A 12,537-nucleotide genomic window follows, 5' to 3' on the forward strand; every position below is an offset into this window, starting at 1 on the left:
GACAATTAAATCCATTTTAATCTCACTTTGTAACCCAACATGATTTGGGAAAATTCTAGGGGTGTGAATCATTTCTGACGGCACTGTATAAGAACCGACACTATATAAGGTCAACACTGTGTATAAGCACAGGCATCATGATTTTGTACTTGTTTATGTATCATGATTGTGACTTTAAAGCAATGATTGGCAATGGACTAGCCTTGTGGCCAAATGCTAACATACTGTAGCAAATTTAGCTAACTGTAAGATACTGGAAATCCAGCCATTTCATTGTTATTCAAGATCCTTATAGTTCTGTTCCAAGCCCCCATTTACACAGTTAGCCATGTAAATCCTGTTGGATAAAGAAATATTAGCAATGTAAAGAGTAGAAACTCAAAAGTAAACGCTGCACTTCAGGGATTTTTGGTCTGAATATGAAAAGTTATTTGCCATACGCACACCTTTCCTTACAGTCATCTGTGTGAAAATACACACTTCACTGCAAATTTGTGTTTAGGCTTAGCACAAAAAAAGAGCCGCAGCACTCTCTTTGTTTGCATGGATAACTAACTAGTAAGTCAATTGACTATTTATTCATGTTTGCATGGATAACTACTCAATTGACTATTTATTTTAATAGCAATCCACATCAATTATGTGAGTTATTGATTTTTTGTCTTATTGATGACTGGCTTCCCAGAACATATGACATACTCAGGAGATTAAATGCCTCAGCAACGGTATTACACATCAAATTTAATGCACTCATCATTTTTTATGTCATTTAAATTTGGTCAATTAGCAGACGCTCTTATCCGGAGCGTACATTTTTCGTACTGGTCTGCCGTGGGAATCAAACCCACAACCCTGGTGTTGCAAGCACCCTGCTCTACCAACTGAGCCACACAGGTCATCAAATGCAACGTAGCTACTTACCATTTTATGGCATTCAAACATGGTGTGAAATATGCATGATATTTTCTGTCATAGTTGTGAATGGAAGAGGTTGGGGTGAAAACTTGAAAAGTCCTTTCATAAGAGGTTTGTCAAAAGTGGAACAGCAGCAACGTGCAGCCTGTGGCATAATACAGTATGATCACTGACTACATTGTTTCAACAATGAGGCACTTCTCAATTATACAGTGGCAGCTATCTGAATATTTGTAAAAGCATATCCAACATAAGTCTATCTCCATCTCATGTGCGTTGTAGATAATCAGTTAATATCCCACATGATCAGTGTCTTACAGGAGAAAAACAAATTAGGCCTAATAAGCTTACTATTAATAAATATGTATTTCATTACTCTGAAACATTAATAAGCATTTGATAATATGAGGTGGTATGTGGTAATATATAAAGCATTTATAACGTCTTACTCATATTATAAAGTGTTACCGAAATACATTGAATGCTTTCTTAAAAATTGCTAATACATGAATGACTGAATCGATCAATCAATTAAATTAATCAATACAAATTATTTAGCAGTTAGATAGATAGGATACTTACCACTGCACTGACATTCATCAATACGCAGCAGAAAACAATTCTGATTCTCCCCACGGACACCATGACTTCCTTTTGACCTTCAACCTGAACCAAAACTTTTAATCACCAAGACACCCCCTGCTCACAACTCCTTATCCTCTCTAGGGTGCAGCGAAGGGAAACGTCCCCCGAAACATGTAGAGTGGTGGTCCTCGAGGCTGTGTCCCATTGCCGCTCCTATTACCTTGGTGCCTGCACACGTCTCTCTAAACGCTTAGGCAGGAGGTGATCCTTCTATACTTCTCATGAATGGTACCACATGAACCATGGCATTGTTGAATGGGAAGTTATTCAATCAAAACGTCCAGCTTCTCCCGCACAGCTGAGAGTGAAGATAGAATCAGTTGTGGAAGTTAAGTAAAGGATTCTCTTTAACCACTGGTAGTCTTCCAATGCGAACTCTCTTCTCTTTTTGCAATCATCTGCATGTAGTGCTTCTCTTGTGAACAATGACCATTGGTAAGGTCAGGTCCCAGTGACTAGGTATGGAATTCCTCATGTATCTCAGGGATGAGTACCTTTGCCATGTTCCTTTGTGTGAGCATGATATTAGTTAGTAAAGGGAGGAGGGAAGACTAGGAGAGCTGCCCATCTACTGCAGCTCCTTCCATTGTTGACTGTGGGAATGGGCTGTCCTCTTGGCGTTCCACCTCAGTTAACTCTTTGCTGCCTGGTGCAGCCAACAATCCCCATCATGTATCTCTCTCTGTGTTTCTCTCTCCCTCCACACCTCATTTTCTGCTGTGTAGACTACTCTCCCTAGCTGCCTCTCCGGGTGACTCAGTATCTCAGGTTTGTTCTCTATTCCCTCAGTACATATTTTTCTCCTTCTCTAAATATGCTCTGTTCAATAGGCCATAGTTATCTCTTAGAATGTATATCATCAGAACAGCCATAGTCCATCAAAGACGAGGGCCACACACCAAAAACATACACCATGGAGCAAATGCATCCCATTACATTTTCACATGCTTAAAACAACAATGTCATTCAATGAGAACAATGTATTACTCTAAAAAAAGATTTGAAGTCATACAAATAATTAGCTTTTAAAGTTCTCTACAACAAAAACATTAACAATGAAGATGGTCCTTGTTTTTTATATCACTCAAAATCTATGTATTTAATGGAAATTAAATCTTAGAAACTGGCGTTAACATGATTATATCAAAACAATGTGCATTACTTTACCTCCAATGTTATCACAAAGACATTTTGAGAGGCTGTAAGAAATGTAGGCTTGTTTTTTTACAACCAAAAGACACACTTTAAATAATGTCTATACACATGCTGACGATAACATTTACTGTTGGAAATATTGTCTGTCGCCCTCTTGTGGCAACAGTAAAGCTTTAAATGGCGGACTTTTATTTTGAAAGGTCCGCTTCTTTCGTCACTAGACAACCCGGAAGCGTCAATTTGACCTCAAAGGACACCAACACTTACTCTTTATAAAGTGTACGTTTACGGAAAATGTGATACATTCAATAATTCATACGTTTTCCATTAGGAACAGGCATTATAGCTAGTAAGATAGCAGACATACTGTTATGTGGTCTTCTTAGCAGCAAGTAGTAACGTCAGCTAGCTAAGCTTATCAAATGTAAGTACTTTTTATGTGGTCTTCTTAGCAGCAAGTAGTAACGTTAGCTAGCTAGCTAAGCTTAACAAATGTAGTTTTTTTGTGTTACATAAAAGCGAGGCAACTGTCATAAGCTATTTTTTTCATTTGAACATACGTGTCCACGTGTTTATTCTGGTTCTCGCATGTATACCAAACATATACTACTGTTTGTCAATGCAATGCCCTTACGTTTTCGTTTTCTGACTCAGGGCAATGGGATGGGCAGTGGTGTTGAGGGGTTTCTTGCCTCTGTGTTTACGTCGACTTGCTCGCTTGACCGCCAACAATTACATGGGCGCAAGGATTCGTCCAGTCCGCACAGACCTGACGGTGACATGTCGCTACCCTCTTTGGACAACCCATCCTGTGAGAACACTGCATCTGTGCTCTAACTTGTGTGCTGGTCATAATAAGTGGTCTAAGGTGAAAAATATAAAAGGACCCAAAGATGCAGCCCGGAGTCGGATGTTCATGAAGTTTGGGATGATGATAAGAATTGCAGTCAAAGGTAAGCTTGACTGACAACTTGTTTACTCCAATTCAATGCACTATATGTGAGCATTATGGGGAATGCTTTGACTGGTGCTGCATCAACCATCAACCAGATTTGCTTGTTAATTCTGTTTTCTACAGAAGGAGGATCTAGTAATCCAGAATTCAATCTAGCCTTGGCAAATGTAGTGGAGCAATGCCGAGGCAAGAACATGCCCAAAGTGTCCATAGAAGCTGCCATCAAGGGAGCGGTAAGTTGACGGAATGATTAAACTGAAATGTTTTTGTAACACTTATAACACTCGGATATAATGCATTATGATACAATTACACTGAACAAAAATATAAATGCAACAATTTCAAAGATTTTACTGCGTTAATGTAAGGAAATCAGTCAATTTAAATAAATAAATTAGGGCCTAATCTATGGATTTCACATGAATGGGAATAAAGATGTGTATTTTTTGGTCACAGATACTTTAAAAAAAGTAGGGGCATGGACAGAAAACCAGTCAGTATCTGGTGTGACCACCACTTGCCTCAAGCAGCGCGACATCTCCTTCGCATCGAGTTGATCAGGCTGTTGATTGTGGCCAGTGGAATGTTGTCCCACTCCTCTTCAATGGCTGTGCAAAGTTGCTGGATATTGGCGGGAACTACCCCACCTCCACCATGGGGGACTCTATTCACATCAGCAAGCCGCTCAACCACACGACAACATACACGCTGACGTCGTTGAAACCGGGATTCATCCATGAAGAGCACACTTCTCCAACGTGCCAGTGGCCATCGAAGGTGAGCATTTGCCCACTGAAGATGGTTAAGACGCTGAACTGCAGTCAGGTCAAGACCCTGGTGTGTCTAAAGATTTCTTAGTTTGTGCAGAAATTCTTCAGTTGTGCAAATCCACAGTTTCATTAGCTGTCCGGGTGGCTGGTCTCAGACAATCCCACAGGTGATGAAGCTGGATGTGGAGGTCCTGGGCTGGCATGGTTACACGTGGTCTGCGGTTGAGGCCTGTTGGACGTACTGCCAAATTCTCTAAATTGACGTTGAGATATGGTAGAGAAATAAACATTCAATTTTCTTGCAACAGCTCTTGTGAACATTCCTGCAGTCAGCATGCCAATTGCATGCTCCCTCAACTTGAGACTTCTGTGGCATTGTGTTGTGTGACAAAACTGCACATTTTAGAGTAGCCTTTTATTGTCCCCAGCACAATGTCCACCTGTGTAACGATCACTTCTTGATATGCCACACCTGTCAGGTGGATGAATTATCTTTGCAAAGGAGAAATGCTCACTAACAGGGATGTAAACAAATTTGAGACAAATAATCTTTTGTGCATATGGAACATTTCTGTGATCTTTTATTTCAGCTCATGAAACATTTGTGATTCGAGTCATACTCAAGTCCAAGTCGTGTGACTCGAGTCCACACCTCTGCTTTTGTCCTCTTCTCAGGAAAAGTCCAAGGCAGGAACCCAGCACATGTATGAAGCCAGGGGGCCTGGTGGCTGCATGCTGCTCATCGATATGCTAACTGACAACAACACCCGAAGTCACCAGGACCTCAAACATCTGCTCAGCAAACACGGGTCAGACCAGGGACTTGGGGGGGGGGGGGGGGGGGGTGTTGGTAAATGTTTTAAGTGTTTCTTATGTTCAGTTTAGATAATGCAATTACTCAAAACATAATGAAAACTATGTCAGAGAGCCAGAGTCTGTTTACTGATCCATAGTTTATTTTTCTGTGTTTGTCCACAGGGCAGCGCTGTGTGACGGGGTGCGTCATAACTTCAGCAGGAAGGGGGTGGTGGTGGCACAGGGGCAGGGTGTGTCGTCCGAGCGAGCTTTGGAACTGGCCATCGAGGCGGGAGCCGAGGACGTCCAAGAAACAGAGGATGAGGATGATAAGTCCCTCCTACAGGTGAGACGTGGTTAGGGTCAATACATGCAGGAGAGCACTGATTTGGCCCTCGAGGGCTGCAGACCTGCTGGACTATGGAAAATCCAGGGCTGTGTTCATTAGGCACCAAACATGGGGGGAAATTGATTGAAATAGGGGCTACCTGGATGATTATTCCATTGCAAACCATTTTAGAACACCCTAATGAACACAACCCAGGGGTTTTCACGTCAATGTATAACATAAGTTGAACAAGGAAACATTGTGCCAGGGACAAATTAAAACCTGACCTCGAGGGTCTGAGTTGTACACCCTTGAACTAGTGTCCTATCCAGCATCAATACATTACTTTCTCTCTCTCTGTAAGTTTGTGTGTGACATGACAGAGCTGAAGAAGGTGCGGACCTCGCTGGAAGAACTAGGTGTGCGCACTGTGTCCGCTGGCCTGGAGTTTGTGTCCCACACACCCACGCAGCTTCCACAAGCCCAGCTGGAGGCAGCCTTATCTCTGATAGAAGCCTTGAGCGACTGCCTAGACGTGGTGCGGGTCTGGGACAACATCCAGGCCCATGACTGACAGTCATATTATGTACTATTGTCATATTACATATTATGGACATTTCATGTTAGGACATATTGCACGTTTGGAAATTTGAATTGAGCAGACAAATCTTAACACCAGATCTGCTCATCTATGGACTGTACAAAAGTCATGGTTGCAGTTATTTTAAGAAGACATTGCGTCTGTCAGTGCTAAGAAAAATGCATTTATCTGGAAGCTCGGGAGCAAGAGAAGTTGGACAGGATTCAGACTTGAGATCTGTGTGCTTAACTCAAATTCTCACCCAAGTCCGAGTTGCAGGTGCTTATTTCAACTCTGAATCGTCCCGATTGTGACTAGCCAGACTGAATCTGTGAGGAAAAAAGGAGTTTGTGTCAGGAAACCACGTAACACTGTGTACCTGCTTAAAGGATATCTTGGCTATGAATGTAAAAACAACTATCATGTCCAAATAAAACTATTTAATTTCTGTGTTAACTGCTCAGAACTCTGGAAGGACTTGGCTACAATGTCACTGCATGAATGTGAAGTTATCAAACACGCATTATCTGATACTGTTTGTTTCAGCACTGTTGATATGGTAAATCATCAACACTTAATAATTTCAGCCTTTCTTGGAACAAATATGACGGGGAAAACTATTTCTGAACAAAATGCATTTGATAGGTGTTAAAGATCAAATGTCCGTTTGGTTTTATTGTTTTCCATGATAAACATTACATCAGGAAGGAAAAGGCGCAACTCTCACTCGCAATTAAAAATGTGGTACTTTATTTTTCTAAATATTACAAATTGTGACAGCTTGGCAGTCAATGGCCTTCATCAGACTCATGATAAATGTTGCAAGTCTTTGTGCTCATACAATATAGAACATAAAACCCATCTATAATGTTCTCAATCATAAAGTGTGTGGAATTTATTTTTCATATTTCTATTATTAACATTTAATATAATCAACATATCTGATCTGGCAAAAAATGCTTATTTTTACAAAGGCTGCAACCTTTACAAAGGCTGCTCCCAGATATGTGTGTGCTTTTTCCCCACTCCATTGATGTCCTTGTCAAGCCAGACATGACAAGGAATTGTCAAGATTGCACAAACAGACTGGAACTGTGGATAAGTCCTCCATCCATCTCAGTGGCTTATCTTGTACACCACATCTCCAACCTGCAGGATCCCAGTCTTGCTGACGGTGTACATCTGTCCAAACAGTGGCGATGTCTTATAGATGTGCTTCTCGGCTTCATCACACAGTCTGTAGTTTTTTAGCGTTTCCAGTGGCTGTTTCCTACTGATGACCCCTGTTTCAGGGTCGACCGTGGTGAAGATGCACCTTCCGCACGCCATCACGCGGTGCATCCGCACATCACCAATCTGGATGTCTTCCCAAGAATCCTCATCAAAGGCTTCGCAACTGCTCACAATGATATTTGGTCGAAAGCGTGCAACTGTGACGTCATTCTCCAGCCTGCTGTTTAGATCCTTCACAGAGGCTTCAGACAGCAACATTATCGGGCCACAATCGGGGTACGCAATCTTTTCCCTCTGAAGATAGAGAGACTCTGTCTCTGCTGGCCTCCTGGGCTTCATGTGGGGCTCAAAGTGCACCAAGCGAAAGGTTTTTCCAGCAGCCAGGTAGCTGGTGAGCCAGTTAGACACTTCGTCGCCACAGTCCCTGCCTTGGATGTCACTGCTAAACACCCTGCAGTTGATGATGGGATTGTCAGGCTGCAGAACAGGGAACCTCAGCTGCTCCATGTCGGGTCCATTCAGACACATCTGTCCCCCCTTACTGGTCAACGACACCAGCACCAGGCGAGGCTCTTGCCTTCCCGTCACCATGTGGCCATCCTCAGTGATCACCAGCCAGTGCCTGCATTAAAACAAGGGCAGCCATTATCACCTCGCTTCAGTCACCTCAGTCAATAGGGGACTTTCTTTTCTATGCACACTCAGATTCACACACATACACGGACAGTCCAGCACACTACATACGCTCACACATCAAATACACAGCTACTCTGTTTATTATATTTCCTGATTGCCTAGTCAACTTTTCCCCCTACCCACATGTAAATACTGTATTACCTCGTACCCCTGCACATTGACTCAGTACTAGTACTCCTTGAAATAGTAACACAATAAGACTATATACCTTTTTTATTTAGCAAATATTTGTCTTTTTAATTCTGCATTGTTGGTAATGGGCTCGTAAGTATTTCACTGTAATGTCTACACCTGTTGTATTTGGCGCATGTGACCAATAACATTTTATTTGATTTAACATTCTACAAAACACATGTTATACAAGAACTAGCTGCTATGCACGAGCTCAGTATGGTATTAAAACTCTAGGTTCATGTCAAGACAACAGCAGTTACTTAACTCCCCCACCACTGTAAAAAAGTATTTTGGAAGCTAAAGAAATGCATTTATTAATGTCTACATTTGTTTTTGCCTCTTGTATTATATTACAGACACACTTTAATGCATACTCTTAAATTATATTATGGGAGCTAAACATAAAAATAATTTTAAAAAATCTATTTATTTAAAGTATATATTTTTTTCAAGTATTAATGTTACTGTCCCCACTACAACAACAACAAATACTTAAATACATACAATTTCTCCTTGAAACATTTAAATGAAATACTATGGAACTACATGTTGTGGGTTCAATTACTCTCACACCGCGCCCATGTAGGCAGGTTTTGCAATGGGTGAAAGTTGATTCCATTCGTTTTGGAACCGGGCTGCCTCCCGGGCGTGAGCCAGGTGCCCCGTTCAAAACCCATGGTAAAGTCAGCTAAAAACAATGTGAAGTAGGAGCACGTAGAGTAATGAGTAGATGTATGTGTTTTCACATGGAAAAGTGATTGCTTTTAAGCTTTATCAGCCTTCTCAATGAAAACGAGTAAGAAAATTCTAACATTTATTTTATGGAAAAGAGATATGATTCTGGATGATGCACTGTGCAGCCTTGTTGACAAAATGGCACAGATTACTGTTTGATTTGAGAAGGGCGCTCCTCCCTCCCCTCTTTTGTCCGATGACGTAACAGGCCTTTTATGAATGTAATTTAACCTATATTTAACTAGGCAAGTCAGTTAAGAAATAAATCTTATTTACAATGAAGGCCTAGCCCGGACGACACTGGGACAATTGTGCGCTGCCCAATGGGACTCCCAATCACGTACGGATATGATACAGCCTGGATTTGAACCAGGGACTGTAGTGATACTTCTTGCACTGAGATGCAGTGCCTTTACACCACTGTGCCACCTGGTGCTCTGCGGCACAGCATAATCGAATCCGCCCATTCATTCCTATGGAGTACTGCTTTTCTGAGGAATGCCAATATGGCCGACCGTGGCTCACATCTGCCATCGAGGGTTTATATTCATTTATATTCATCATTGGCTCTCCATAAAGCCAGCCAGCCAAACAAAGAGCGTTTCCTCCCTCCCCTCTGCTCCCAGAGGTCCGCATGGCCCTAAAATCAGCGTCTAGACTGCATTTGCCTTTTAAAATCAGGATTGGAACGATTTTATTAGCCTATTTTACAGAACAGAACATTCTGCCTCACTGACCTCCATTTAAAAAGTGCAAGGTGCCAATATATTTGACTGGATCTGTACATTGTTGAGTGGTACCTCATCAGAATCACCACCACAACATTTCCATGGCATGTTCTGATCTTTTACTTAAGTGATTCACTTGAATACTTGATAAATATACTATTTGTTATTGTTAGGGTTAGGCAACATGCAATTACTTCGAGCAATAAATGTGAGAAAGGATGATGACAACATAAAATACAGTTGCTGTTGACATGGCTTATGTAACGTTTGGGACCAGTACAAGGAGTGCATTAGCGACTTGTAAAAAAAAACATATTGCAATAATATTTAGGAAAAAGTTACTAACCTATCTCGAAGTTCACCGTACTTCAACCCGATCGGTTGACATTCTGCAAGGGCCACGGACACAGCTCTACCCGACTTCAGTGGGTGAATGAGTAGCTGTGACACAACTCCCACACGGTTAAGTTTATTAGGCCTTAGTAAAAACTTATATCCAAGACCAAGTGCGACAACAGTAATACCACCACCTACAGCCCAGAGCTGGGCTTTCTTATATATAAATGTAAACGCATTTCTCAACACATCTACTAAGTTCATCTTTACTCTTAGAAGGCGCAACAGATATACATTGAACTTGACAAAAATAACACCTCAGTAAAGGGGGCTGGTCTGTGATGATGTCGGAGAACGACAAGTTAGGGCATATTGCCGCGTTCAAAACAACTCGGGAACTGGGAAATCGGAAATCTCAGACTTTTGAGTTCCGTGCTTTCAAAACAACTGCGAACTCGGAAAAAAAACGAGCTCCAACTGGGAAAAATCGACGTGAAAAGTCATCCAACAAGGAATTCCAACTCGAGAACCTAGTTGTTTTGAACTCAGCATGAATGCTGTGTTCATGCGCTAGTTGGAACTAGGAAACTCTGAAATGTCCGGCTTGATAACTGGCTGGAGCTAGTTGAAGACGGGAAGTTCAAAAAAACTTAGGTTGGAGTCATTAAAAACGCGTTTTTCAACCACTCCACTAATTTCTTGTTAACAAAATATAGTTTTGGCAAGTCTGTTAGGACATCTACTTTGTGCATTACACAACAATTGTTTACAGACAGATTATTTTACTTATCATTCACTGTATCACAATTCCAGTGAGCCATACACTAAGTTGACTGTGCCTTTAAACAGCTTGGAAAATTTCAGAAAATTATGTCATGGCTTTAGAAGCTTCTGATAGGCTAATTGACATCATTTGAGTCAATTGGAAGTGTACATGTGGATGTATTTCAAGGCCTACCTTCAAACTCAGTGCCTCTTTGCTTGACATCATGGGAAAATCTTAAAGAAATCAGCCAAGACCCCAGAAAAAAAATTGTAGACCTCCACAAGTCTGGTTCGTCCTTAGGAGCAATATCCAAACGCCTGAAGGTACCACGTTCATCTGTTCAAACAATAGTACGCAAGTATAAACACCATGGGACCACTCAGCCGTCATACCGCTCAGGAAGGAGAAGTGTTCTGTCTCCTAGAGAAGAACGTACTTTGGTGCGAAAAGTGCAAATCAATCCCAGAACAACAGCAAAGGACCTTGTGAAGATGCTGGAGGAAACCGGTACAAAAATACCTATATCCACAGTAAAAATGAGTCCTATATCGACATAACCTGAAAGGCTGCTAAGCAAGGAAGAAGCCACTGCTCCAAAACAGCCATAAAAAAAGCCAGACTACGGTTTGCAACTGCACATGGAGACAAAGATTGTTATTTTTGGAGAAATGTCCTCTGGTCTGATGAAACAAAAATAGAACTGTTTGGCCATAATGAACATCATTATGTTTGGAGGAAAAATGGGGAGGCTTGCAAGCAAAAGAACAGCATCCCAACCGTGAAGCACGGGGTGCAGCATCATGTTGTGGGGGTGCTTTGCCGCAGGAGGGACAGGTGCACTTCACAAAATGGATGGCATCATGAGGCAGGAAAATGATGTGGATATATTGATGCAACATCTGAAGACATCAGTCAGGAAGTTAAAGCTTGGTCACAAATGGGTCTTCCAAATGGACAATGACCCCAAGCATACTTCCAAAGTTGTGGCAGAATGGATTAAGGACAACAAAGTCAAGGTATTGGAGTGGCCATCACAAGCCCTGACCTCAATCCTACTAAAATGTGTGGGCAGAAATGATAAAGTGTGTGTGAGCAAGGAGGCATACAAACCTGACTCAATTACACCAGCTCTGTCAGAAGGAATGGGCCAAAATTCACCCAACTTATTGTGGGAAGCTTGTGGAAGGCTACCTGAACCGTTTGACCCAAGTTAAACAATTTAAAGGCAATGCTACCAATTACTAATTGAGTGTTTGTAAACTTCTGACCCACTGGGAATGCGATGAAATAAATAAAAGCTGAAATAAATCATTCTCTCTACTATTATTCTGACATTTCACATTCTTAAAATAAAGTGGTGATCCTAACTGACATTTTTGGTTGTTTTTTTAAATATCCTAACTGACCTAAGACAGGGGATTTTTACTAGGATTAAATGCCAGGAATTGTGAAAAACTGAGTTTAAATGTATTTGGCTAAGGTGTATGTAAACTTCTGACTTCAACTGTATATAGGTGCCGCGTTTAACCATTTAGAAAGTCAGACATGTCAGAGTTCCCTAGTTCCCAACTAGTTTATTACATTAAAATGGTGGAAGCCCTCAATGGCACTGCCCATGCTAAGATGGCCTTTTGGCCTAATGTGGCTCATTTCACAGTGGTTTCAGAGTCCTGCAATAAGAACTAGGATGCTAATATTTATGTAAACTCTACATGGTTGTGTTCTG

At 41.4% G+C, this 12,537-nt stretch overlaps 3 protein-coding genes across 4 annotated transcripts in view; 1 reads left to right on the forward strand and 2 right to left on the reverse strand.

The window, feature by feature from the left end:
- pth3r (parathyroid hormone 3 receptor) overlaps positions 1 to 2,277 on the reverse strand; it is a 57,618-nt gene extending 55,341 nt beyond the window's left edge. Inside the window, exon 1 of the mRNA XM_036946628.1 lies at positions 1,498 to 2,277. Coding sequence (XP_036802523.1) covers positions 1,498 to 1,560 — 63 coding nt within the window. The 5' untranslated portion in view covers positions 1,561 to 2,277. The remainder of the gene's footprint in view (positions 1 to 1,497) is intronic.
- Positions 2,278 to 2,887: 610 nt separating this feature from the next.
- Positions 2,888 to 6,614, forward strand: LOC110492861 (translational activator of cytochrome c oxidase 1). 2 transcript variants are annotated; one of them, XM_036946630.1, is made up of 6 exons: positions 2,888 to 2,994; positions 3,370 to 3,668; positions 3,794 to 3,903; positions 5,116 to 5,249; positions 5,419 to 5,581; positions 5,928 to 6,614. In XM_036946630.1, exons 2-6 carry the CDS (start codon positions 3,374 to 3,376, stop codon positions 6,135 to 6,137), a joined length of 912 nt encoding a protein of 303 aa, XP_036802525.1. In that variant the 5' UTR covers positions 2,888 to 2,994; positions 3,370 to 3,373; the 3' UTR covers positions 6,138 to 6,614. The 2 variants fall into 2 exon arrangements, with proteins under 2 accessions (XP_036802525.1, XP_036802524.1); XM_036946629.1 differs by having other exon boundaries at positions 2,916 to 3,139.
- Positions 6,615 to 6,870: 256 nt separating this feature from the next.
- Positions 6,871 to 10,611, reverse strand: LOC110491752 (mitochondrial amidoxime-reducing component 1). Its single transcript, XM_021565439.2, has 2 exons — positions 10,056 to 10,611; positions 6,871 to 7,998 (listed from the first exon to the last, which is right to left on the reverse strand). Exons 1-2 carry the CDS (start codon positions 10,307 to 10,309, stop codon positions 7,260 to 7,262), a joined length of 993 nt encoding a protein of 330 aa, XP_021421114.2. The 5' UTR covers positions 10,310 to 10,611; the 3' UTR covers positions 6,871 to 7,259.
- Positions 10,612 to 12,537: the final 1,926 nt, after the last annotated feature.

The sequence above is a fragment of the Oncorhynchus mykiss genome, chromosome 16, assembly GCF_013265735.2.
Source record: "Oncorhynchus mykiss isolate Arlee chromosome 16, USDA_OmykA_1.1, whole genome shotgun sequence".
In the NCBI taxonomy this organism is placed as follows: Eukaryota; Metazoa; Chordata; class Actinopteri; order Salmoniformes; family Salmonidae; genus Oncorhynchus; species Oncorhynchus mykiss.

Coding starts and splice junctions, on each gene's coding strand:
- LOC110492861 (XM_036946629.1), top strand. Junction 3,904..5,115: donor AAGCTGCCATCAAGGGAGCG/GTAAGTTGACGG, acceptor TCCTCTTCTCAG/GAAAAGTCCAAGGCAGGAAC. Junction 5,582..5,927: donor ATGATAAGTCCCTCCTACAG/GTGAGACGTGGT, acceptor TCTCTCTGTAAG/TTTGTGTGTGACATGACAGA.
- LOC110491752 (XM_021565439.2), bottom strand. CDS start 10,309: ATGAACTTAGTAGATGTGTTGAGAAATGCGTTTACATTTATATATAAG. Junction 7,999..10,055: donor TACGGTGAACTTCGAGATAG/GTTAGTAACTTT, acceptor GTTTTAATGCAG/GCACTGGCTGGTGATCACTG.